The sequence below is a fragment of the Schistocerca piceifrons genome, chromosome 2 (genome assembly GCF_021461385.2).
Source record: "Schistocerca piceifrons isolate TAMUIC-IGC-003096 chromosome 2, iqSchPice1.1, whole genome shotgun sequence".
NCBI classification, from domain to species: Eukaryota; Metazoa; Arthropoda; class Insecta; order Orthoptera; family Acrididae; genus Schistocerca; species Schistocerca piceifrons.
The window spans coordinates 344,557,723-344,585,444 of NC_060139.1; the positions used below are offsets into that span (position 1 = coordinate 344,557,723).

The following is a 27,722-nucleotide window of genomic DNA, read 5'->3' on the forward strand; positions in this document are numbered from 1 at the left end:
TGAAACGTTCTGCAAAGAGCAAAAGCATGTAGAGGAACTATGGATCAAGTTTAAAAAAAATAATTGACCATTCATTGGCTAGATATTTACTCAGTAGAACAGTTAATAATGATAGTGCCCCTGTAAAGAAACTTCTAAAGAAACAGAGACTACGGTAATAGGTATAAAACAAAACATAGGACAATAGGTAGAGAGACGCTGAATGAAACATGTTTGGCTGTCAAGAGAGCAAAGTGTGAAGGCTTCAATGACTACCATAGCAGAATATTGACAAATGATCTTTCACAAAACCTGTGTGGCAGTGGATTGATAAGAAAAAAAGAACTGCTGTTTGCCATCTGTTATGAGAGCCTCAAAACAATTTTTGTGGTCAGCCAGAAAGTGATGGAGAATATACTGACAATAATTTTCAGTCTGCAAGTCTACATTCTTCTTTTACTCACTGAAAGAAATGTTTCTGCTCTCTATTTATGCAAAGGTATCGGGAACTATGATTATAAATAAATGTTTTAAGTTCTAACTGATCAATATATTAGATTTCATATGCACAACATAGTAATATTCCTGATAGTAAGAATAGCACTATAAGCAGTTCAGAGGTGACCTCTATGGTAAGTTCTCATTAAATGGTCTTTCACTCTGTCTTCTAATAATCAAAGTTAATTACTCACCACAAAAGTGGAAAATTATCTCACCAGTTGTCACACAGTTTTGTTAACTTTATAGGTGGCACACAAACAGTTACTTCACTGAAATCTAAGTGATCCAGCATGGTGTACAGTCCTTGTTAGGTCACTTCCTATTTGTGCCAAAAACATGCATCTAGTTGCAGCCTGGTTGTGACATCACCTGAGGCAGCAGGTAAGCTGGCGTTTGACTGGTGTGGACTGATTGATAGCCAGGTGCAAAGTGAAGTGTGTCTCTGCCTCTCAGGCCATATTTATATATGGGCACGGCAAACAGCTGAAGGGAACACCTGCCGTCATGTGCTCTGTGCCTCGGCAGCAGCATCTAAATGGCCGGTTTCTCGAACACACATTATTTTATGACACTGTCATAAATCAATTTAGAATCTGTAATTTTTGTATGATTGGAGTTAAGTTGCCTTTAATCATAGGAAAAGTTTTAGTTCACCTGCATTTAAACTTGGCTGGTTAGAATTTTTAGATTGGAACCAACAGTAGAACATGATGTCTGAACTACAGCTGAACATGTTGTAGCTTTATTATTTAATGAGTTTCATCAGTTGCTTTAATCAGAACTTTCTATTATTAATATAAATGATACTTAATCCATTACAAATAAGGACGTTTTTGTTCTAAATTTTGTTTTCAGTAAATTACTCAAAAACTATTAGAGGCAGCTTAATGGGGTCACATAGTTAAGGTTTTTATATTGAACTGCAGCTTCATACCAATACACAACTCCATTTTCAAATATTCATTTATGAAGGAAAATCCAGGAGAATTGCCCCAGTTTAATTCTCGTACCTCTGAAAAAGCGAATGAAATAAATATTAGTGTCAGTGTTGTTGAGTAACAACTGAAATTGTTAAATCTGAACGAAGCTCTAGGGTCCAATGGAATCCCTGTCGAATAATGTGCTGAATTTGTAGCTGAGTTAACCCCTCTTCTAAATTCTATCGTAGATCTCTCAAACAAAAAACCATGCCCAGTTCACACCCATCCACAAGAAGGATAGAAATATGATCCACAAACCTACCATCCAATATCCTTGACATCGGTTTATTGTAGAATATTAGAACATATTCTGAGTTCAAACATAATGACCTCCTCCATGCCAACCAGCATGGATTACAAAAACATGGATCACTTGAAACCCAATGTGCACTTTTCTTATGTGACATACTGAAAGCTTTGGATCAAGGCAGTAGATAAATGCTGTAATCCTTGTTTTCCAAAAAGCATTTGACCTGTTACTACATCTTCACTTATTGGGTGAAAAGTTTGATCATATGGGGTATCAAGTGAAACTGTGGCTGGATTGATAGTAACCTCAGACTTTTTGCAGATGATGCAGTTATCTGTAATGTCTGAAAGAAGATGCATGAATATAAGGTTTCAAAGTGGTACAGATATTGGCAATTTATTTTAAATGTCAAAAAATGTGAAATAGTGCACTTCACAAAATGAAAAAATGAAAAGTATCCTGTGACTATAGTACCAATGAGTCACTGTTGGAACTGGCCGACTCATACAAATACCAGGTGGAATACTTTGTTGGGGTAGACATTGAATGATCACATAGGCTCCATTGTGGGTAAAGCAGGTGGTAGACTTCTGTTTATTGGTAGAATATTGAGGAATGCAATCAGTCTACAGAGGAGATTGCTTACAAATCACTCATGCAATCAGTTAAGAATACTTCTCGAGTGTTTGGGATCCATACCAAATAGAACTAACAGGGAATATTAAATGTATACAGAGAAGGGCAACAGGAATAGTCACAGGTTTGTTTGATCTGTGGGAGAGTGTCACAGGAATACTGAATAAACTGAACTGGCAGACTCTTGAAGATAGACATAAACTATCCTGAAAAAGTGTACTAACAAAGTTTCAAGAACCAGCTTTAAATGATGACATATTGCTCACATAAGGGTTGTGAGGACAAGATTAGAATAATTACAGCATGCACAGAGGCATTTAAACAATCATTCATCCTATGCTCATACATGAGTGGATAGGAAGAAACTCTGATACCTAGTACAAAGTGACATATCTTCTGCTATATACTTCACAGTGGTTTGCAGAGTTTAGGTGTCCCATGGGGAGTCAAAAAGTTTCTAGCCCAACAAATAAAGAATGCCAGGAATTTCATAATACCAATTTATTTTTCAGTTTAATACCTGTATACACTAATACACTTGTGGGCATGCTCATATAATTTCTGCAGACCATTCAAATAAAAGGTCTTTGATTTTGAGTCCAACTGAGCATTCACAGCATCAATCACTGCATCATCATTGTCAAATCATTATCATTGAGGTCTTTTTTTAGTTTTGGGAAAATAAAAAAGTCTGATGGAGCCAAATCTGGAGAATATGGCAGATGACGTAAAAATTCAAACCGGTAGTCATATAGTGTTTCCAGTGTTGTGAGGGCTTTGCACACTGGTGTGTTGCCCTGCTGCAAAAGAACTCCACACAACAATTTTCTGTTTCCTTTTTTTTCTTTATCTCTTCTCTCAAACAGTGCAGGAAGGTGCAATAGTATGATGCATTAATAGTTATGCCCTTTTGCAAGTAATCCATCATAATTACCACTTCTGCATCCCAGAAGACTGATGCCATCACCTTACCAGTTGATTTTTGCACCCAGAATTTTTTTGGGATAGGGGATGAATGATGTTTCCATTGTTGTGACTGTTGTTTTGTCTCAGGATCAAAGTGGTGATCCCACATTTCATCCATTGTCACATATCTTGCAAGAAAGCTGTCTTCATCGATTTCAAATTGGCGGATGATTTCTTCACAAGACTGCACACACTCCCATGTCTGCTTCGCTTTCAAGTATTTTGGGACCACCGAGATGAAACTTTCTGCATTCCCAAAATATCCACAACAATGTCATGAGCACACCCATGGGAGATTCCAAATGTTGTTTCATTGAGCTGCAGCATCGTTTGATGATTCTACAAAATCATACAGTGAATTGCAGTCACTGTTTCACCAGTGGCAATTGTGACAGGCCTTCCACTCCTTTGCACATCTTCCAGACTCGTTCTTCCATGTTCAAAGCTGGACACCCAGTTTTTCACTGTTACATAAGATGGAGCAGTGTCCTTAAATGTATTCCACATGTCCTCTGCAATTTCCTTGGGCATCATTCCCTTCAAATGAAGATATTAAATCACAGCATGGTTCTTGATTCTCCTGAAATTTGCCATTTTGCTTACATTATGGTATCGAACGCATTCTAGTGGAAAAACTAACAAAGCTGGAGCTGTGAAATTTGACTTGCATACCCACAAAAGGTCACCATAAAAGTAAGTGGTGATTTTTGAGCAAGACATTATGGTAACTATCTCAGGCTAGAAACTTTTTGACTGCGCCCCATGTATGTAGATGTAGAGTGGTGTAACTTTGAAAATTTCTCATGTGAAGGGGACATTGATATGTGGCTGTGATTGATCCATCACCTATCATTTGGTTGCATCATATTTGGCTTGGTTTGTATCTGAATGTGTGTGGAAAGGGGATTATTTGCACATCTAATTGACAGATGCATCCAGTCTAACTAAATTCGTGTCCATCCCAGGGATTTCCAATGTGTTTCTCGGGCCTGTTTTTGGGTTAAATTCTTCCAGAGCTACAGTATACATATAGTTTCAGTTGAAACAGTTGCTAGCAGAACAAAACTGCAGCTTTGATGAAGCCCAGGACATTTAAAAAAAATTGCAATTAATGTCTTCCTTCAAAACACCATTAATAAAAAAAAGACCTCCTCATATTCACACAAAAATATGAAACTACAGGTGGAATCTCGACAGACATGTGCATATCAGAACATCATGGAAATCACTGAAACTGAACAGATACATATTGATGGGTACAATTTAAAATTGTACTGGTATAGAGATAATAAAAAGAAATGTATGGGGTTCTGCTTATGTAAAAAAAGTTAAGTCCCAGGGTTTTTGAATTAATGAATATTGTGCTGAACAACTCTTTGAATGCTGTCACAAAATAGTGGATTAGTAAACACGCATTTATTCTAAACTTTGACTCTGAAGTGAAGTGTAAGTAGTGAGTTTTATTAAAAATGGAATTTAGGAATTTATTGTTACTTATCATGTATATTATTACATTTCAATTACTTTGAACATGGGCATTATCTGAGAACTGATTTTTACATATTTTTGGAAAAAGGGTTTATATGTTATAATTAATTGTATCAAATACTAACAAAGAGATAGAGGGGCTGGCCAGTACTTACCTCAGCTCAGTACAGCCGATAGATACACATAAAACAGAACTGAAAATTTACATTCCTAGCTTTCGGAACTTTGTTCCTTCATCAGGGAGGAGAGAGGGGAAAAAAGGGAAAGTGGATTCAGTTACTCACAACCCAGGTTATGAAGCAACAGGGAAAGGTAAACAGGGAGGGTAGCAAGGATGGAGGCATGGTTGTCAGAGGGAAGCCAAAGATATTCTACTGTAAGTACTGTGCCAGCTTCAAACCAAAGAGGATGCATACAGAAGTAAAGTATAAAGATAAACACAACTATGTGGATGAAAAGATGCGTGAATGGCTAAAGAGGAAAGGGAAAGAGGAGAAGACTGAAGAGTGAATGGGAGTGAGGTTGTTTAACGTAGGTTCAGTCCAGGGGGATGGCGGGATGAAAGGATGTGTTGGAGTGCAAGTTCCCATCTCCGCAGTTCAGAGGGACTGGTGTTGGGTGGGAGAAGCCAAATGGCACATACGGTGTAGCAGGTTCCTAGGTCCCTAGAATTATGCTGGAGGGCATGCTCCGCTACTGGGTATTGGGCATCTCCTAGGCGGACAGTTCGTCTGTGTCCGTTCATTCGCTCAGCCAGTTTGGTTGTTGTCATGCCGATGTAAAAGGCTGTGCAGTGCAGGCACGTCAGTTGATAAATGACATGTGTAGTTTCACACGTAGCCCTGCCTTGAATTGTGTATGTTTTACCAGTCGCGGGGCTGGAGTAGGTGGTTGTGGGCGGATGCATGGGGCAGGTTTTGCAGCGGGGTCGGTTACAGGGGTAGGAACCGCTGGGTAGAGAAGGTAGTCTGGGAATATTGTAGGGTTTAACAAGGATGTTACGGAGGTTAGGGGGGCGACGAAAGGCAACTCTGGGTGGTGTGGGGAGAATTTTGTCAAGGGATGATCTCATTTCAGGGGTTGACTTGAGAAAGTCATATCCCTGGCGGAGTAATTTGTTGATGTTTTCGAGGCCAGGATAATATTGGGTGACAAGGGGGATACTTCTGTGTGGTCTGGGGGTAGGAACATTGTTGTTGGACGGGGAGGAATGTATTGCTCGGGAAATCTGTTTGTGGACAAGGTCTGCAGGATAGTTGCGGGAGAGGAAAGCACTGGTCAGGTTATTGGTGTAGTTGTTGAGGGATTCGTCACTGGAGCAGATACGTTTGCCACGAATACCTAGGCTGTAGGGAAGGGAGCGTTTGATGTGGAAAGGATGGCAGCTATCAAAGTGAAGGTACTGTTGTTTGTTTGTGGGTTTGATATGGACAGAGGTGTGGATGTGAGCTTCAACAAGATGAAGGTCAACATCCAGGAAGGTGGCTTGGGTTTTGGAGAAGGACCAGGTGAAATCCAGATTCGAAAAGGAGTTGAGGTTATGGAGGAAATTAAGGAGTGTTTCTTCACCATGAGTCCAGACCACAAAGATGTCATCTATAAACCTATACCAGGCCAGGGGAAGCAGCTGTTGGGTCTTCAGGAAAGCCTCCTCCATGCGGCCCATGAAGAGGTTGGCATAGGAGGGAGCCATCCTGGTTCCCATGGCCGTTCCCCTGATTTGTTTGTAGGTCTGGCCTTCAAAAGTGAAGTAATTATGGGTGAGGATGAAGTTGGTAAGTGTGATAAGGAACGAGGTTTTTGGAAGATCTTCGGGTGGGCGTTGGGAGAGGTAGTGCTCAAGGGCAGAGAGACCATGGGTATGTGGGATGTTTGTGTAAAGGGATGTAGCATCTATGGTGACAAGAAAGGTTTCAGGTGGGAGAGGAGTGAGAATGGATTTGAGGCGTTCTAGGAAGTGGTTTGTGTCTTTGATGTAGGATGGGAGTCTGCGGGTGATAGGTTGTAGGTGCTGGTCTATCAGAGCTGAGATACGTTCGGTTGGGGATTTGAAGCCTGCTACAATGGGACGGCCAGGATGGTTCTCTTTGTGGATTTTGGGTAATAGGTAGAAGGTAGGGGTACGTGGCTCAGGTGGAGTGAGTAAGTCTATGGAAGCCGTTGTGAGGCCTTGTGAGGGACCTTGGATTTTTAGGATTTTTTGCAGCTCAGTCTGGATGGAGGGAATGGGATCCTGGGTAACAGCTTTGTAGGTTGAGGTGTCAGAGAGTTGACGCAGTCCTTCTGCCACATACTCCACACGGTCAAGTACGACAGTTGTGGAGCCTTTATCCGCCGGGAGGATGACAATAGAGTGGTCTATTTTCAGCTCTTTAATGGCACGGGATTCAGCTGGGGTGATGTTGGGGGTTGTCGGGATGTTCTTCAAGAAGGACTGGGAGGCAACACTGGATGTGAGGAATTCCTGAAATGTCTGCAAGGGATGGTTTTGGGGGAGGGGAGGAGGATCCCTTTGAGAAGGCAGTCGAAACTGTTCTAGGCAGGGTTCAACACTGGGTCTAGTACTTGGGGGCTGTGTTTGGGTAGTGAAGTGATATTTCCAGTTGAGGTTCCGGGTGAATGAGAGGAGATCTTTAACCAGGGCAGTGTGGTTGAATTTAGGTGTGGGGCTAAAGGTTAAGCCTTTTGATAGAACAGATGTCTCTGGAGGAGAGAGGGATCTGGATGAGAGGTTTAGGACTGAATTGGGACTGGTGATATGTGGCATTTGACTGTGGTTATAGTTGAGATTTGGTCTGTGTGGGGTATGTGCTGGGATGGGGAGATTGAGTAGGGTGGCTAGGCTAGGTTTGTTGGCTATGAGGGGGGTTTGTTGAAGGTTCTGTTGTGGTTGGTGTTTGTGAGGGATAGGGAGAGGGACCCCACTTCTTAGGTGTTGCACTAGCACTGTGGATAGTTTTTTCAGGTGTTGTGTGGCATGGAACTCAAGTTTGCAGCTGGCTTCTAGGATGATGTTCCTCAGTGTGTTCTCCAAGCAAGGGTTTGAGAGGTGGAGGACTTTGAAGAGAGATAGGAGCTGCTGGGAGTGGTGGTTACATGAAGTAGTGTAGAGGTTCAGGACAAGTTGGGTAAGGGCTAAGGATTGAAGGTTCTGGAAGTCCAGGAGAGACTGGTGGAAGGAGGGATTGCACCCAGAGATGGGAACTTTTAAGGTAAGCCCTTTAGGGGTAATTCCAAAGGTTAAGCAGGACTGGAGGAAAAGTATGTGGGATTGCAGTTTGGCTACAGTGAATGCATGTTTCCGGAATGAATGTAAATAATGTGGTATAGGATTAGGGTACATAGTGGGTAACTGGTGGATCTTCTTGAAGAACATCCCGACAACCCCCAACATCACCCCAGCTGAATCCCGTGCCATTAAAGAGCTGAAAATAGACCACTCTATTGTCATCCTCCCGGCGGATAAAGGCTCCACAACTGTCGTACTTGACCGTGTGGAGTATGTGGCAGAAGGACTGCGTCAACTCTCTGACACCTCAACCTACAAAGCTGTTACCCAGGATCCCATTCCCTCCATCCAGACTGAGCTGCAAAAAATCCTAAAAATCCAAGGTCCCTCACAAGGCCTCACAACGGCTTCCATAGACTTACTCACTCCACCTGAGCCACGTACCCCTACCTTCTACCTATTACCCAAAATCCACAAAGAGAACCATCCTGGCCGTCCCATTGTAGCAGGCTTCAAATCCCCAACCGAACGTATCTCAGCTCTGATAGACCAGCACCTACAACCTATCACCCGCAGACTCCCATCCTACATCAAAGACACAAACCACTTCCTAGAACGCCTCAAATCCATTCTCACTCCTCTCCCACCTGAAACCTTTCTTGTCACCATAGATGCTACATCCCTTTACACAAACATCCCACATACCCATGGTCTCTCTGCCCTTGAGCACTACCTCTCCCAACGCCCACCCGAAGATCTTCCAAAAACCTCGTTCCTTATCACACTTACCAACTTCATCCTCACCCATAATTACTTCACTTTTGAAGGCCAGACCTACAAACAAATCAGGGGAACGGCCATGGGAACCAGGATGGCTCCCTCCTATGCCAACCTCTTCATGGGCCGCATGGAGGAGGCTTTCCTGAAGACCCAACAGCTGCTTCCCCTGGCCTGGTATAGGTTTATAGATGACATCTTTGTGGTCTGGACTCATGGTGAAGAAACACTCCTTAATTTCCTCCATAACCTCAACTCCTTTTCGAATCTGGATTTCACCTGGTCCTTCTCCAAAACCCAAGCCACCTTCCTGGATGTTGACCTTCATCTTGTTGAAGCTCACATCCACACCTCTGTCCATATCAAACCCACAAACAAACAACAGTACCTTCACTTTGATAGCTGCCATCCTTTCCACATCAAACGCTCCCTTCCCTACAGCCTAGGTATTCGTGGCAAACGTATCTGCTCCAGTGACGAATCCCTCAACAACTACACCAATAACCTGACCAGTGCTTTCCTCTCCCGCAACTATCCTGCAGACCTTGTCCACAAACAGATTTCCCGAGCAATACATTCCTCCCCGTCCAACAACAATGTTCCTACCCCCAGACCACACAGAAGTATCCCCCTTGTCACCCAATATTATCCTGGCCTCGAAAACATCAACAAATTACTCCGCCAGGGATATGACTTTCTCAAGTCAACCCCTGAAATGAGATCATCCCTTGACAAAATTCTCCCCACACCACCCAGAGTTGCCTTTCGTCGCCCCCCTAACCTCCGTAACATCCTTGTTAAAACCTACAATATTCCCAGACTACCTTCTCTACCCAGCGGTTCCTACCCCTGTAACCGACCCCGCTGCAAAACCTGCCCCATGCATCCGCCCACAACCACCTACTCCAGCCCCGCGACTGGTAAAACATACACAATTCAAGGCAGGGCTACGTGTGAAACTACACATGTCATTTATCAACTGACGTGCCTGCACTGCACAGCCTTTTACATCGGCATGACAACAACCAAACTGGCTGAGCGAATGAACGGACACAGACGAACTGTCCGCCTAGGAGATGCCCAATACCCAGTAGCGGAGCATGCCCTCCAGCATAATTCTAGGGACCTAGGAACCTGCTACACCGTATGTGCCATTTGGCTTCTCCCACCCAACACCAGTCCCTCTGAACTGCGGAGATGGGAACTTGCACTCCAACACATCCTTTCATCCCGCCATCCCCCTGGACTGAACCTACGTTAAACAACCTCACTCCCATTCACTCTTCAGTCTTCTCCTCTTTCCCTTTCCTCTTTAGCCATTCACGCATCTTTTCATCCACATAGTTGTGTTTATCTTTATACTTTACTTCTGTATGCATCCTCTTTGGTTTGAAGCTGGCACAGTACTTACAGTAGAATATCTTTGGCTTCCCTCTGACAACCATGCCTCCATCCTTGCTACCCTCCCTGTTTACCTTTCCCTGTTGCTTCATAACCTGGGTTGTGAGTAACTGAATCCACTTTCCCTTTTTTCCCCTCTCTCCTCCCTGATGAAGGAACAAAGTTCCGAAAGCTAGGAATGTAAATTTTCAGTTCTGTTTTATGTGTATCTATCGGCTGTACTGAGCTGAGGTAAGTACTGGCCAGCCCCTCTATCTCTTTGTTAGTATTTGTTTCACATCTTATATGAGATTTTCCATTAATCAATTAATTGTATCAAGCAGTTACTTGAGTTGATGGAGGTGGGAAGGCAGTAGGGAGGGGATGCAAGAAGGGTGTAGTGGGAAAGAGGCAGGTCTTTGGATAGATGACTTTGTGGGTGCTCAACAAGACAAAAAAAGTATGGAGGGTGCAACAAAAAGAGATGTAGGGTACAACAAAAAGAGATAGGGGGAACTGAGTTATGTACTTTTTTTATTTTGTTGTGGTGCTGTGAAGACATCATTCTGCCCAAAGTCCTGCTGCTTTCCTGCTACCCATCCTTGTATCCTTCCCAACACCTTCCACACATCCATGAGCTCAGGCAACTCTTTCAGCAATCAAGTATCAATAGTTAGCCTTGCTGTGGCCATGGGAGGATGCATTTGGGTGTCTGTGTGGTTGTGTGTATGTGTTTCCTGTTGCTGGGAAAAGAGTTAGTGTTTGAAAACTAGTATGACTGCTGATTTTCTGTTATGTTTACTGCACTCCACACATTGATTCATTATAGGTGAGTAGTTGGCATTCCCTTATTTTACATATTGCTCCATCAAGGAATTTTCATTTTCATTATTTACCATAACTACTGTTTGTATTAGTATTTTGTTATCAGTATGTCTTGGAGGTGTTTTTTACATTATATAATACAGAAATAATTGTAGTAGTATCTATAGATTTTTAAAATAAAAAGTCACCTATACTTATGTTATTATTATGAATGGAGCATTTAATATATATCAGCTTTATGAAAATCTCTTATAACTTTCAATATTTTGTGCATTATTCTGTATTTTACATTTTTTGGCATGAGTAAATCAGGACCATATAATGACTGAAGAAAGGATTCTCATGTAATCTTATCAAATATAAATCAAACAATGGAAACTCCGGGTAGGAACATCAGTAGTGTAGGAAAAGACAGATTGCTACTCACTGTAAAGAAGACACATGAAGATGCAGACAGGTACAATAAAAAGACACTTACATAAAGCTTTCGGCCACGGCCTTCAACAGTAATAGAGAGACACGCACTATTCACATACACAAGCAAGCAGACCTCGTGAACACATGACCGTCAACTCCAGCATCTCGGGCTGGAATGCAACTATCATATGGGATGCAAGCAGCAAATTCGAGGCAGTGGGGAAGGGGAAGGGATAGTAGTCTAAGGGTGAGGAGAGAGAGAGAGAAATGCTGTCTGGTGGAGTGTGCAGGTACTAGACTGCCAACAGGCGCAGCACCAGGAGGTGGTGGAGCAAGGAGCAAAACAGATGAGGAGTGGGGAAAGGTGAGTGTATGCATTGGCAGAGGACTGCAAATAAACAGAGTGGGAAATAAGAATGGGAAGGAGATGATAGGACAGGGGGTGGGGGTGGGTGGGGGGTGGAAACAGTTGGGTGGAGGGTATGGGGACAGTATGTTGCCATAGGTTGAGGCTGGGATAGTTACAGGAGCGGAGAATGTGTTGTTCCCTGCTCCTCGCCATTTTTGCTCCTTTCTCCCCTCCTCCCTGCCCCACAACCTCCTGACACTGCATCTGTTGGCAGTTTAGTCCCTGTACACTCCACCAGACAGTGTTCATCTCTCTCCTAACCCTGCTACCCCCTCCAGATTGCTGCTTGTATCCCACATGATGGTTGCATTCCGGCCATAGATTCTGGAGTTGGTGGTCACGTGTGCATGAGATGTGCTTGCTTGTGTGTGTGAATGAATGGTGTGTGTCTCTGTTTTACTGATGAAGGCTGTGGCCAAAAGCTGTATGGAAGTGTCTTTTAATAGTGCCTGTCTGCAATTTGACTTGCCTTCTTTACAGTAAGTAGTGATCTGTCATTTCCTATATTGTTCATATTCTTTTCAGATATAATTATCAATACTTATACCCAATGTGTTATGTGAGACTTCATCCTATTAACATATGCTATGATGGGCAACAAACTGCACAGTACTTGTATTGAACACAAGCTACTTATTTATGAACTCTGATTTGCAAAGTTACATAAGTGCTGAGCATTATACCTTCACCATGAATAATAAATGGAGTGGAAACTTCAAAATTCTTTGGAGTCCATATTGATGAGAATTTAAACAGGAAAAAGCACTTGGAATTACTAAAACAAATTAGTTCAGCAACAATTCAACAATATGTGAGTGCAGGCTTTCTCAGCGAATTTCATATATGAAGTCTTCATGGGTTGCCAGCTGAGTAGCATCGTCATATTGTAGCTACTCGGCTGACAACGTGTGAAGACGTCATATATAAAAAATTCAACAATGAAATATTGAGAATGTAATGTAACAATATTATGAAAAGGATAGTTGCCACTCACCATAAAGCGGATATGCCGAGTTACATATGCACAGCAAAATGACTGTCAGAAAACGAGTTTTGACCAACAAGCCATCGTCAGATACATGACATACACACACCCACACCCACCTACCCACCCACCCACCCACCCATCCACCCACACATACACACACACAGACACAGACACACACACACACACACACCACACACACACACACACACACACACACATATGCAAACGAAACTCACACACACACATGACCACACTCTCTGGCTGCTGAGGACCACACTGTGAGCAGCTGCGTGTGATGGGAGATGCAACCGGATGGCTCCCCGTTTCCTTACTACCTTCACCATGAGTAATCAATAGAGTGGAAACTTTAAAATTCTTTGGAGTCCTTACGATGAGATTTTAAACAGGAAAAAGCACTTTTGGAATTATTAAAACAAATTAGTTCAGCAACAATTTAACAATATGTTAGTGCAATCTTTCTCGGTGAATTTCATATATGAAGTCTTCATGGGTTGTTATTTCAGCCACATTTGCACTTACAATAATTGGGGAGGGACAAATCAGTATGTTGCCATACTTTGCGTATTTTCATTCAGTGTCATAAGGAATAATGTTCTGGGGTAACTTGTCTTTGAGAAAGAAGGTCTTCATTGCACAAAAATATGTTGTAAGAATAATATGTGGTGCCCACTAAAGATCATTTTTTTTTTTTAAAATTTGGGCATTCTGACTACTGCTTCACAGTATATTCATTCTCCTATGAAGTTTGTCGTAAATAATACACTGCAGTTCAGAAGAAGCAATTATGTTCCTAATTACAATCCCAGAAGGAAAAATGACATTTATTACTTCACATTAAAGCTGTCTTTAGCACAAAAAGGGGTGCACCATGCTGCAACTGAAATTTTTGATCACTTACCTAGTGACGTAAAATGTCTGACACACAACAGGGTAAAGTTTTAAAACAAACTGAAAAAATTTTTCCTTGACAGCTTCTGCTTTGCCATAGAAGAATTTCTGTTACTGTAATGTGTAAAAGGTGGTGATCAGTAATTACTGACTCACATCTGTATTATTTTTTTAATGAGAGAGAGAGAGAAAGGGAGAGACAACTTATAAATGTTCAGTGTGCAGCCATATTCACAAATTTGTGAATGTAAAATGACTAATTCCACATCATTTTGATGTATCATGCAAAATGATCAATTGAACCTGAAGCTAACTAACTAACTAACTAACTAATGTACTGTATGTGAACATTACCAGTAAGTAAATGGTTATAAGCTTTGTCAATCCATTTTATGTCTTTCAGGGCTGTCTATCGCAAAGCGGACATCTATCTTCTTGACGATCCTCTTTCTGCTGTTGATCCACATGTAGCAAGAAATCTCTTTGATCAGTGTATTACAGGACTACTCAAAAACAGCATATGTATCCTTGTTACTCACCAGATTCAGTTTCTACATCATGTAGATGAAATAATTATTCTTCAAGATGTAAGTCTTATTTTGTTTTGTAATATATTTTGACAACTTTATTTTTGAATACTGTGACAAACACTGGAAATAAGTCTTGAAATTTATGACTAGGTGCAGAAGTAGAGACTACAGTATTCTTTTCCTATCCTACATTTTATAAGTTGCAATGAAAAACACTTTATAAAGTGCAGAAATTCATAATGACATTATCTCAAAAACAAAAATTGAAAGATCATTAATGTTCACTTGAAATAACAGACACAAAGTTTACTGTCTTGATAAGAGATCCATGGGAAGTGTCATCCCATATGGCTGTAGGGCAGGGTCCAAAGAAGGACTGTGCCAGTGGAGTAGCATAGGCATGATGACAGTGTGAAGCAGAGGGCAGTGTCCTGGCATGTCTCAGTGACTTCCAATAAATGGACTGTAAGGGCAACTGAACTGTACTGTAACTAGAACTGGAACTGAAACTGACCTTTGGAGACTGTGTCTGACCTTATGTACCCAGCTGGCAGAAGTACATTTGTTTCCACATGATGTGTGAATGGTGTTTGTTCTTTGATAGCAGCACTGCCAGTTTTCTGATGCATTTGTTGTTTTGATTCATAGCTTGTGCCCCTTGGTGGAGCCTGGAAAAAACGATGTATAAACTTACTGTCCATACACAGCACAATTTAGTAATCTTTGATGCCTTTCTTGAACATTTGGAGGTGATGGAAAGGCAACCATGCTTGGTTAAGACTGGCAGTGGACAAGTGTGGCCTATTGCCAATATACAACAATACTAACGAGCAGTAATGATAGCATATGTTTACTCACACCAATAATGATGAGAATTATTTCTTGATTACTTTTTATATGTAAAGGAAAAGAGTATTTGTTTGAAAAAACCAGTGATCTTCTTAATCTGTTCAGCTGTTTTTATCTGTTACTTCATAATCATTCAGAGAATACTGTCAACTGCGTACTCTATAAAAGCTATAAAAGTTAAAACCTGTTTGATGTAAACATTAGTATTAACTGGAGTCTATATCCCTGAGCCCAAATAGTTTGATAAATTGTAGGAGTGCCCAATAAAGTACTCTTTTACTTTATTTTTAAATATTTGGTTATTTCCAGTTTCCTGCCTGATCCCTACTGACAACCTGTTAAAGACTTTTGTACCAAAATATGAAATTTCATTCTGAGCTCTAGTCATAGGAATCCACAGTCTCTGTGGAAATTATTTTTACTTCTAGTATTGTGATTTAACCATTCATCCCAAATTTAACATTATTATTAATTACATAATAGAATTAATTACATAATAGAATCAGGAATTAATCATATTAGTATGTGTATAATAATTACAGTATCCCTGAAGAGGCCTTAGCATGATGTTTGGTTACCATCTGTACACAATATTCTTACTGCATGCCTCTGTCTAATAAATGGTTTTCTGACCTTAGCTGCATTGCCCCTGATGATTTATCGACAGACAGTTTTGAGTGAAAGTATTTTAACAATCCCACGTGTAGATAAACATAATGAGGAAGATTTCTAAATCAGTCTGAAGTGAACATTTTCTTTAACTTCTCATAATCTGGTGCCCACCTCAGTGTTTAATCCATCTGGATGCGTAGAATTTTGCACACACAATTTCATTTGATATAGGCCAGTTTATCTCCACACATATCCATGTAGCTTCAGGTCAGCATGAACTTGGATAATTGAAAGTTTGCTGTATAAAGATGTAAACTTGATGAATCATTTCTGGTTCTGAAATGGACATTACAGTGACCTTCTCATTGATTAATTTCTGTTTCATAGGTAGCACAGGTTAAAGTAGTGGATTCACTTTCATCAGCAGTGGGATTCAAATACATGCTGAATTACTTTATCTACAATTTCAATGTATAAATTTATATATCTATATATTGAAATATATCTATATATATTGAAATATGTATTATGTAGATCTGCAGGTGGGACTGTTAACATACTTTCACTCAATACTGTCTGTCGATAAATCATCAGGGGCAATGCAGCTAAGGTTGGGATGGTTCCCCTTGAAAGGACATGGCCAGTTTATTTCCCAATCCTTCCCCTATCTGAGCTTGTGGTCTGTCTATTATGACTTCACCATCAGTGAGGCTTTAAACTTTAATTTTCTTTTTCAAAACATTCTCACAGAATCCTGGACCCAAAGGCAGTTGCAATGTTAGAAGAAACCTGTTTGTTAAAGGATGTCCTCAATTTTGATGGATTATTGTTACATTATAAGTAATTACTTTAATTGCCTTGGGAAATATTACTTCCTTTTCATTAATATTTGCCATTTCAGAACCTGTAAAATGATGTGACAGCTTAAACCTGCCTGTGCCTGTGCCTGTGCCTTGTTGATGGGGGGGGGGGGGGGGGGGGGAACTGTTTGTAATGTGAGCTAGCTGAGAAAAGGAATTATCTGTTATTATTTTCAGGGTGTGGTTCAAGCAAAAGGCAGTTATTCTGAGCTTCAGGTGTCTGGTCTGGATTTCACTAAACTTATGAATTCTGAGATCAGAGATAAAAGTGCAGAAGAAGACAGTGGGCCTGAAGATGAAACAGAAAAACAAGATTTCATTGAGGTGAGCTACATTCAGACTTACCACTAATCCAGTCTTTGGTGGTCATGCATATCTCTCCCATCCATAGGTTATAAACATTTTTTTAAGCAATCTACTGTAGAAAAACTTTTCATCTACTGGGACAATGCTTACTACAAATTTTTCTTCTCATAAATTATCACTAAACCACAAGTTATGTTTAAATAGTGCGAAGAGTTAAAGAAAGTTAACAAAACTTGCAAAATGCACACTGTCAGCAGTGTTCATAAGGCTATCTTCCTTGCTTGGAGACTTATTGGCAGTATACAACATTCACATCAGTGACTGTATTTCTTATTATGACAACTTGACTGGTATCCTTTATTATATTGATCTCTCAAGGAATTATTTTTTCTCTGAAAAATAGTAGTTGACTGTATTCTTTCCATTAAACTGCATACTTATTTCCAATTATAAGTCTACCTTATCCATCATATTTTATTGTTTCCTGTTGCACATTCTGTATTCCTTGAGTTTAGATGGTACTATATTACCATGGCATCTTTGACTCATTTTGCACATTCATTCTGAATAGTGTCATATGATTGGAGGGACAAAATAATAGGAACTGATTAATAATTTCTTCTTAAATAATAAAAAAATAATAATTGGAAAGAATAATTGAAAGAAATTGGAAGGTACACATACGCTGGGTTCGCATTATTTGGTACTAATATAAACAGACCTTCAGTGTCAATACATTCAAGATCAATATTTATCATGTAAAGTTACAAACTTCTCCTCACTAGTTCCATTGTGCATAGAGCTGGTTATGACAATGCTGATACAAGATCGCTGCTCCTGAAAATTCCTCGTGTCTTGTTTTGAACCTCCTGATGCAGGATTGTCAGCGCAGATGAAATGATGAACAGATGGATGTGACTGATGCAAATATATATGTGACTAAACTTGCCTTCCTAATAACTTCTATAACACTTTTTCACATATGGTTGGAATGCACATTTTTAAACAGTACTGGGATGGCCGAGCTAGTCATACATCTGCCTGCTATGACTTATAGAAACAAACAGGTGAAGATACAGAAATTAATCAGTTGAAGAATGTTTCTCTTCTCTTTTTTTGTATCAAAACATTATCTCTGGCACAATATAACTTGCTACTTTACCATTGGTTTTATATACTTAATAGCTTACATGTGTAAAAAGAAAAGAATGAAGGAAGAAAAAAAAATAATACAAGCCATTATAATTCACTATATTGAAGGCCCTCCTTCTTGATAGGATTTATGCAACATGGTGTGTGAATGAATGAAAACATGAATAAGAATTCTGTAATTTGCCATCTGCTCACCCTTTGTCTAAAATGTTCTTTTTGACCATCATCAACATCTCTCTCTTTCTCTCCCTTCCCACCCTTTTTTCTTTCAATTCAGACTGTGATCAAATCTCACAAGAATATGCATGCATGGATAAGTATACTGATTTTAAGAACTTGTAATAATTATTCTGGTTAAAAAAGAAGAATGATGTTTACCATGCTTATATCTTTGTGTTGATCATAGTTTACAACATCATCCTTGTACAGAAAACACAAATTTACACTACATCATGATAATCTTCTTATGAATTTACAACAATTAATACAGTCAAAAAAGCAAATGGATGTTTATAGTTTTGCAACATATTCGTGACCTTAGCTTACAACTTTAGCTTTTCTATAAAAGACACAAATTTGAAAATTAAAAGGTATTTATAATTTTATGATATATACTAATATCGATTGTGTTACTGACTGAAGGATTCTGGAGGAACTCATTCAGACTACAGAAGCCGCTTGCTTCTCTAGTATTTAGTACAGTATATATTCAGCCTAAATAGAAACTTAGAATATAACATGAAAGGTGACCTGCAGAGTATAGGAGCAGCAACGACACTCACACTTGTGGGTTCGCGGAGGTTTCACAGCACCATAACCAGCCCTGTCTTAACAAGGCTGTTAGCCTTGTTAACAAAGAGCTGAGTGGCTTGCTGTTGACTGAAATGAAGTCTAATATGTGTGCCATGCCTGTTGCTGCAATTGGGCAATGGGGATGCACAAATCATGGCCTGCACTTGGTTGGGAGGGGGAAGGAAAGATTAGCTGAGCATCTTGTAGAAAGTGTTAAGGGGATTATAAAAACAAAAGACAAAACCCCTGTGATTACTGCAGCCAAAGGGGCACATTTTTTAGGTTGTAATGGGGTTGCAGCCAGAGAGTCCTGAAAGAAATTAGAGCAAAACAACACTTTAATATATGTAACAGTTTCCAGAATAATAAAATTAATTTGTGTCATCAGAAAATTAGGGATTGAAAAACAAGATAGATGAGATTCTCGTATGCCTAGAATATGTGGAAAATTCTGAAGGGATTCATGTTCTGTGTGTTTCAGAACACCACATAACCACTGGGATAAAGAAGTTAAATATCTGAGGTTAGAGACTAGCACCATTTTCATGTAGATTATCATGGAAAAAGAAAGAGTTGCAACATAATGTAAAAGTTGGATGCTGTAAAGTTCCTCCCATTATTATTTATATTGAAATTATTAAACTTTGATGTCATTGCAAATGTGTGATGATCACTTTGGTAGCAGTGTTTATTTGCATTGATCAGGCAGAATATTATGATCACCAACCAGGTATCAATATAAACCCATCCAGGTGATTGCAGAATTATTTGGTGAGGAATGACTGCTAGTCAGACACATGCATGATACATATAGTATCAGAGAGGGTACTGTCGATGTGTAGAATGGGGAAGGGACGTGATCTATCTAAGGTTGATCATGAGCAGATTGTGATGGTCCAGAGGCTCGACATGAACATTTCAGAAACTACATGATTTGTTGGGTGTTCCAGGAGTGCTGTGGTGAGTGTCTTCCACACATGGCAAAACCAAGGTGAAACCACATCCAGATGTCATGAGGTTCATAGTCACCCCTCACTACAGAAGTTGGACATTGTAGGGTGGGCAGACTGGTAAAACAGGAGAGGCATGTGATCAACAGCACTGGACATTGATGCAGTGGCTGAGTGTTGCGTGGTCTGATGAATCCTGATAAATTCTTCGTCATGCCAATAGGAGGATGCTCCTTGACACCTGCACTGCAGGATGGAGACAAGCGGGCAGCAGCTCCATTATGCTCTGGGAAACATTCATGAGGGCCTCCATGAGTCCAGTGGAGCTCATGTAAGGTGCCATGACAGCCAAGGAGTATCATCCTCTAGTTGCAGACCACATACATCACTTCACAATGATAACGTTCCTGATGGCAGTGACATTTTTCAACAAGATACTGCACCATATCACAAGACAAGCAGTGTGATGGAGTGGTTCAAGGAACAAAGTGGTGAGTTCCAATTGATGTGCTGGCCTCCCAACTCACCAGATCTGAACCCGATCGAACACATCTGAGATGTGACTGAGCATGGCATGAGAAATCATCTTTTCCCTCCATGGAATGTATGGGAACTAGGTTACTTGTGTCTGCAGATGTGGTGCCAACTCCCTAAAGTTACCTACCAAGGCCTTATTGCTTTCCATGCCATGCTGTGTTGCTGCTGTTATCAATGCTGAAGGTGGACATACCAGCTATTAGATAAGTGGTCATAATGTTCTGGCTGATCAGTGTATAAAATTCAAGAGGGGTATCTTCACACATATTGTTAATTATTTACTTAACTTGCAAATGGCTTCAGTGCCCAGAGGTCTGTGTAAATGTGAAGTGTAAATGTATTTCAATAGGTCATGGTATAAACACACTAATGAGCTGAAACGTAATGACCACCTGCTTAATAGCTTGTTTGTCCATCTTTTGAATGAAATGCATCACTGATTCTGCATATTAGGAATCCATCAGTTTCTTGATAGGTTTCTGGAGGTATGTGGCAGCAGATGTCCATGCGCAGGTCAAGTAATTCACATAAATAATGGGCCACTGATTTGTGTACACGGTAATGGCACCCAATAGCAACCCAAATGGGATCCAAAAGATTTGCATGAGGAGAATTTGATCATTGAGACAATAATGTGAGTCCACTATAATGCTCCTTAAACCACTGTAGCATAATTCTGGCTCCAAGACATGGACAATTATACTGCTGAAAGATGACATTGCCATCGGGACAGACATCAAGCATGAAGGGATGCAGGTGATTCACAGCTATCAGCGTGTCATTGATTCATTGATTACTGCCACATGTCTCACACATGAGAACGTCTCCCATTGCATAATTCTGCTCCCACCAGCCTGTGTCCATGATGCGCTGCACCTTTCAAGTCACTGTCCACCTTTTGCAGTGATACTAGTATTATAATAAATCCCACTAGTCAGAAAGCAACAAAAGAGACTGTGAATGATGTTTCCAAAGAATTATTAAGTGGTTCTCAGAAAATGGACTGTCCCTAAACTAAAAAAAAAGAAAAAGCTCTATATCCAGTACTGTACAACATAGTCATACTAACAGTTGATGTAGCACATGAACAGGAGTCAGTATATAGGAGTTCCCCAAAATTTTGGAAAAAAAAGCTCTATGCCCAGCACTGTACAAGAGAGTAGAGTCATACTAACAATTGATGTAACATGTGAACAGGAGTAAGTATATAGGTTAGGATGCTCCAAATTTTTGGGTGTACATATTGTCAAAACCTTGAACCAGAAGGATCTTCTCAAACAGTTAACTCCAACTGCTTTTGTTCTTTGTATAACTGCTAATACTGGAAACAAATGAATTAACTTCCAGACATATTTTGCATATTTCCGCACAATAATATCTTATGAAATAATTTTCTGGAGTGATTCACCACATAATCTGTGGTGTTCATCCACAAATGCTATGTAGAAACCTCTTCAAGGAGCTAGGTGTTTTAGCTGTGCCACACTAAAGAAACTCGTCATAAATCATCCACCATAATTTCAGAACAGTGGGTGAGGTCTATACCTACAACACTAGAGGGAAAAGGGACCTTTATTGCCCATTATTAAAGCTGTCAGTGGCGTAGGAAGGGTTCAGCATGCAGCAACAAACATCTTTGATCATTTTCCCCATGACATTAAATGTTTGACAGGTAGCATGCAAATTTTAAATCTAACCTGAAATCATTTCTTCTGAACAATTACTTCTCTTTGATGGACTAATTTCTATATAAAAACAGGTAGCCTGTAAAAAACTTGTTTTTAAGTGTATTTGCATGAGCAGAACTTAAAAGTAATATGTTAAAAAATGTTAACACTAATCATGTGCAAATATCCTATGAACTGCCTCATTCCATATCATGTTGATAAACTAACTGTTCAATTTATATGAAAAACATGCAACTAACTCAATGTCATAGAACAATTTATTTAAAAGATGCATTTTAGAAGCAATTTTTTGTGTTTTAACCCTCACAATACCAATTGTGATTTGGGGGGGGGGGGGTTACTTATACCGACATTAAAAAATTTTATAATAAAGTCATTCATTTTAAATAAAAAAAAATATTTATTGTTTTCAGTGACTTCTTTTACCAAATTCTATAAATATTTTAAATTTTTCAGTTAAATTAACTTAACAAACATTGCTTTTCTCACCCCTCACCCTTGTTTCACAAATTTTATTATGTTTACTGCACAACCTATGCTTTGGGTTATAAGCCCATTCTGAAGATGATAAAGCAAAGATAAACATGATGATCAGTCCAAGATAAACATCTCAACATCTTAAGGTATTGATCATTGGCTGACAATTTGCAGCATCGTACTCAAGGGTGGCCCAAGGTCATCTTGTTTGGAGTCAAGTGGAGAACCTAAACCAGAGGCTATGTTGACTCTGTGACAAAAATGGTTGTAGATTCCTCAACCTATGCTATGGGGTGGAAGGTTGTAGGATGCCCCTCGATAGATCAGGGGTGTGCTACACACAGGAAGCAGCTACTTGGGTAGCACAGTACTTGAGGCGTGCACATGGTTTTTTTTAGATTAGGTTCCTCCCCATGGGAAACAAACTGCTGGCCTAAAAAATTACCAGTTCATGACACTGATTTAGGTGTGCCAACTGTAAAAATTGTTAGTTGACCTAAACAGGTCATTCCAAAGGATTTAAATGTGCTAAATCTCATGTTAGTAAATTGTCAAAGTGTTTGTAACAAGATTCCCAAGTTACTCTCTGAAATAAACTGTAGTAATGCCAGTATTGTATTAGGTACTGAAAGCTGGTTGAAACCAGACATAAATAACAGTGAAATTTTGAACTCGGATTGGACAATGTTTAGGAAGGGTAGGATTGATGCTATGGGAGGTGGTGTGTTCATTGCAGTTAAAAGCTGTTTAAATGCAATTGAGATCGATACTGGGTCGGACTGTCAAATATTCTGGATAAAGCTGTCAATCAGACAAGGAGTGGCCATTGTATTAGGATGTTTTTATAGACCACCAGCACCCACAACAAATGTCACAGAAAGTTCCAGGGAAAGTCTTGAGTACATAGGAAATAAAAATCCAAATTATCCATTAGTTATAGGTGGAGACTTTAATCTTGTGTCCATTGACTGGGAAAATTTCATGTTTATCACAGCGGGCAGAAGCAAAGACTTGTGTGAAGTTAATCTGGAAGCATTCTCAACATACAACCTTGAGCAGTTGGTTAGAAAACCAACTCAAGATGGGAACATATTAGATATCTTGGTGACAAACGGACATGATCTTTTTGAGGAATTTATTCTAGAAGAAGGTATTAGTGACCATAATGTCATTGTGGCTTCTATGTCCGTGGAAGTTGCAAAAAAAAAAAACAAAAGAAAAAGCATAGAGTTTCCTTGTTTGGGAAAGCAAATAAAAGTGTCGTTAATGAATATCTTCATAGTCAGCTCCAAGCATTCACCATGGGGCACAAAGATATCAAGCATCTTTGGTCAGAATTTAAACGTATTGTCCACCACATGCTAGAGAAATATGTACCTAGCAAAAATATAGGGGAGGGAATGGACCCACCTTGGTTCAACAAACATATTAGGAAGTTGCTGAGAAAGCAGAGAATTTTGCACAGTCATTTTAAACGTAATCACTGTCCTGCTGACAAACAGAAATTATGCAAAGTGAAAGCAGTTGTCAAAAGGTCAATGGGAGATTCTTTTAACGAATTTGAAAGCAATATTTTATCTGCATATTCTAAAAGTAACCCCAAAAAATTTTGGTCATACATAAAATCTGTGAACACTACAAATAATTCAATGCCTTCTCTTGCTGACAGTATGGGTAATGTAACAGATGATGATAAACAAAAGGCCGAAATTGTAAACCTTGCTTTCAAAAACTTATTTACAGTAGAGGACTATAGCACCATTCCCCCTTTCAATTATCGAACAAATGCAAGGATGGCTGACATAGTGTCTAGTGTATCTAGGATTGTAAAATGGTTAAGAGACTTAGACAACAGGAATGCATCTGGCCCAGACCATATCCTCGTAGGATTTTATGTTGACTATGCTACAAATATAGCCCCATTCTTATCCATCATCTATCAGAGATCATTGAAACAGCGAAAAGTTCCACAGGACTGGAAGAAGGCCCCGGTCATAGCAATCTATAAAAAGGGTAGAAAATTGGATGCAAATAATTACTGGCCAATTTCACTGACATTGATTTTTTGTAGAATCATGGAACATATTTTGTGTTCAGACATAATGACCTTTCTAGACTCTGAGAAGCTCATCTGCAGAAACCAGCACTGTTTTAGGAAACAGCGGTCATGCGAGATACAGCTGGCCCTCTTTGTGCAGGCTCTAGATACTGGCTCCCAGGTTGATGCCATATTCCTCGACTTTCAGAAGCCATCGACTTAGTTCCACACTGTTGCTTGTTCCAAAAAGTGTGCGCTTACGGTCTATCCAATGACATATATGGTTGGATAGAAAGTTTTCTAACAGACAGAGAGCAGTATATCGTCCCGAATGGGGAGACTTCAACAGAAACAAGCATAACATCAGGTGTGCAACAGGGCAGCGTAATAGGCCCACTGCTTTTTATGATTTACATGAATGATCTGGTTGATGGTGTTGACAGCAGCATTAGACTGTTCGCCAATGATGCTGTATTCTACAGGGAAGAAGTATCACATGAAAGTTGTGAACAAATCGATAAGGATTTGCAGAAAATAAATGCGTGGTGTAATGACTGGGAGTTCTCTCTCAATATTAGTAAGTGTAACCTACTGTGTATAACAAAACAAAAATCCCCATTAATGTACGAGTACAAAATACATGCCCAGTCTTTGGAAGCAGTAACATCCGTAAGTATCTGGGTGTGACTATTCGAAATGATCTCAAATGGAATGCTCAGATTACACAAGTAACAGGTAAGGTGAACTCTAGATTTTGGTTTATTGGTAGACTCCTGAAGCAATGCAGCCCTTCAACAAAGGAAATTGCATACAATGCCTTAGTTCGTCCAGTCTTGGAGTATTGTCATTCTGTATGGGACCCTTACCAGTTGAGTCTGATTCAAGAGATTGAGAAGATCCAAAGAAGAGCGGCAAGATTCATGACTGGTATATTTAGCCATCGCAAGGGTGTTACAACTCTCTTAGAAAATTTGAAGTGGGATACACTCGCAGATAGACGATGTGCTGAATGGAATGGTATGGGCTGCTCCCTAAATTCCAAAATCTGATCTGCACTGAGGTTGTAGAGCATATATTATTACCACCAACTTTCAAATCACGCAACGATCACCATTCAAAGATAAGGGAAATTAGAGCTTGTACTGAGGTGTTCCAACAGTCGTTTTTCCCTCGCTCGAGCCACAAGTGGAACAGAGGGGGGGAAATATGACTTTGGCATGAGTAGTGCCCTCCACCACACACTGCTTGGTGGCTAGTGGAATATATTTGTAGATGTAGATATGTAAATAATGTAAAATCATCTACTCATGGATTGCGGCTCAAAGTTTTACTTCTACCTAGGCGTTGTGATGTCATCCAAAAGAAGTGAATAATTTAATTGGTTTTCTCGTTTAACAATAAGTGTGGGGATACGCACATCTGTTTTTTAATTTCTAGAAACCTTAACTGCCTGAGTTTTTCTCCTTTTTTGTCTGTGTGTAAGACATCTGCATATATTATTTATTCGTGGTTTTTGTTGCAGCAGTGTTCTGCAAAGGCAGAATTAGACTTCTTCCGTTCCAAGCTCCTATGATGTTGTTTAAGCCTGGCACAGATTGACCTCCCAATCTGTCCAACATAGTAAGATTGACACTTCCAGCATATGACGTTATAAACTCCACTTTTTGTGATAGCTGGTTGCTTGTCTTTTGCAGTGAATTGTCTGAAGGACATAGGAAAACACCGAGAAACTCTTTACCTTCGAAATGTTACGTATCCTGTCTGACATTTTTTCTCTTAAAGGTCATGTGCAGCATGTCTTTTCCAGTTTTTGCACAATGACATAAAATGTCTGACAGGTGGCATGCACATTAAAAATCCAACCTGAAATCGTATTTCCTGAACTACTCCTTCAAAAACTCGAAAAGAAATTACCTTTTAAAAAGAAAATATCAAGCAGGAAAAGTAACATTTTGAAGGCAAAGGGTTTCTTGGTGCTTTTATATATCCCTCAGGCAATAAGTAGCTGCTTGTTCAATGCAAAGGACAAGCAACCAGCCATCACAAAAAGTGAGTTTTATAAGATCATAAGCTGGGAGTGTAAGTCTTGCTACATTGGACAGACTGGATGGTCAACCTTTACCAGACTTAAAGAACATCATAGAAACTGGAGATTGAAGAAGCCTGATCCTCCCTTTGTGGAACACTGCCTTAACAAAAATGACAAAGACATAACAGATGTAGAAGTCTTACACAAAACAGGTGTGTATATCCCAACAACTATTATTAAATGATCAAATCCAATGCAATTATTCACCTCTTTTAGATGATATCATAACTCCTAGTTAGAAGTAAAACTTTGGGTGTAAATCCACAAGTAGGTAGAAAGTTCTAGGCTGATGCATAACTTTATTCCTAGGTATGTTTAGTCATCTTAGTGTAATTACTGAATTGTGTAATTCCATATGTAATCTGTCAAAAAATGATCACTGAAATAATTTTTCATTAAGCCATGGATTGATACATTAAGAAGTTGAGATGTTTATCTTTGCCTCATCATCAGGTTTATTTTTGCTTTATCACCTTTGGAATCAGTAATGTATTTGAAAATGAGCTTATAACCCAAAACTTAGGTTGTGCAGTAATCATAATAAAAATTTGTGAAACAAAGGAGAAAAAACAGTGTTTGTTTAGTTAATTTATAATGTTTCACCAAGAACCCACATTTGATTCAATTGAAATGTTTTCAGTTGAAGTTAACCAAAAAATTTGTTTTAGGAGTAGATGTCCCTCCCCCAGTGAATGTCACATTCAGTATTTTCAAATTCAGGACCTTACTTTCATATCAATATCTATGTACATAGCATGTTGTCATTAAAAGTCAACAGCAATTAATGAAATTTGCATTTCTTAAATGGCAATAAAGTTCCTCACCCCTTTTCCTCGTTGGTAGTACTAAAAGTGCATTGATATTACTAAGAGATATTTTCAGATTCTGGACCTTATTTACACATCACTATGTCTTTTAGAGGTGTGTTGTTGATGTAAGTCAACAATAAACAATGAATTTTGCTTTTGTATTTCAATTTTTTTTTAGGGTGGGCCTAAAATCCCTTCCCCCACCCCCTGATAATGCGCATTATGGAAAAAGTTTTGGTATTCTTAGAGTTAATGTAATATGGTAATTTGTCATAAAGTTTTTTCCTTGATAGTAGAAG

The 27,722-nt window shown here is 39.6% G+C and overlaps 1 protein-coding gene across 3 annotated transcripts in view; it reads left to right on the plus strand.

The window, feature by feature from the left end:
* LOC124775037 (probable multidrug resistance-associated protein lethal(2)03659) overlaps nucleotides 1-27,722 on the plus strand; it is a 462,866-nt gene that overhangs the window by 233,763 nt on the left and 201,381 nt on the right. For all 3 annotated transcript variants that reach the window (XM_047249814.1, XM_047249815.1, XM_047249813.1), the window contains exons 12-13: nucleotides 14,138-14,321; nucleotides 16,763-16,909. In XM_047249814.1, coding sequence (XP_047105770.1) covers nucleotides 14,138-14,321; nucleotides 16,763-16,909 — 331 coding nt within the window. The remainder of the gene's footprint in view (nucleotides 1-14,137; nucleotides 14,322-16,762; nucleotides 16,910-27,722) is intronic.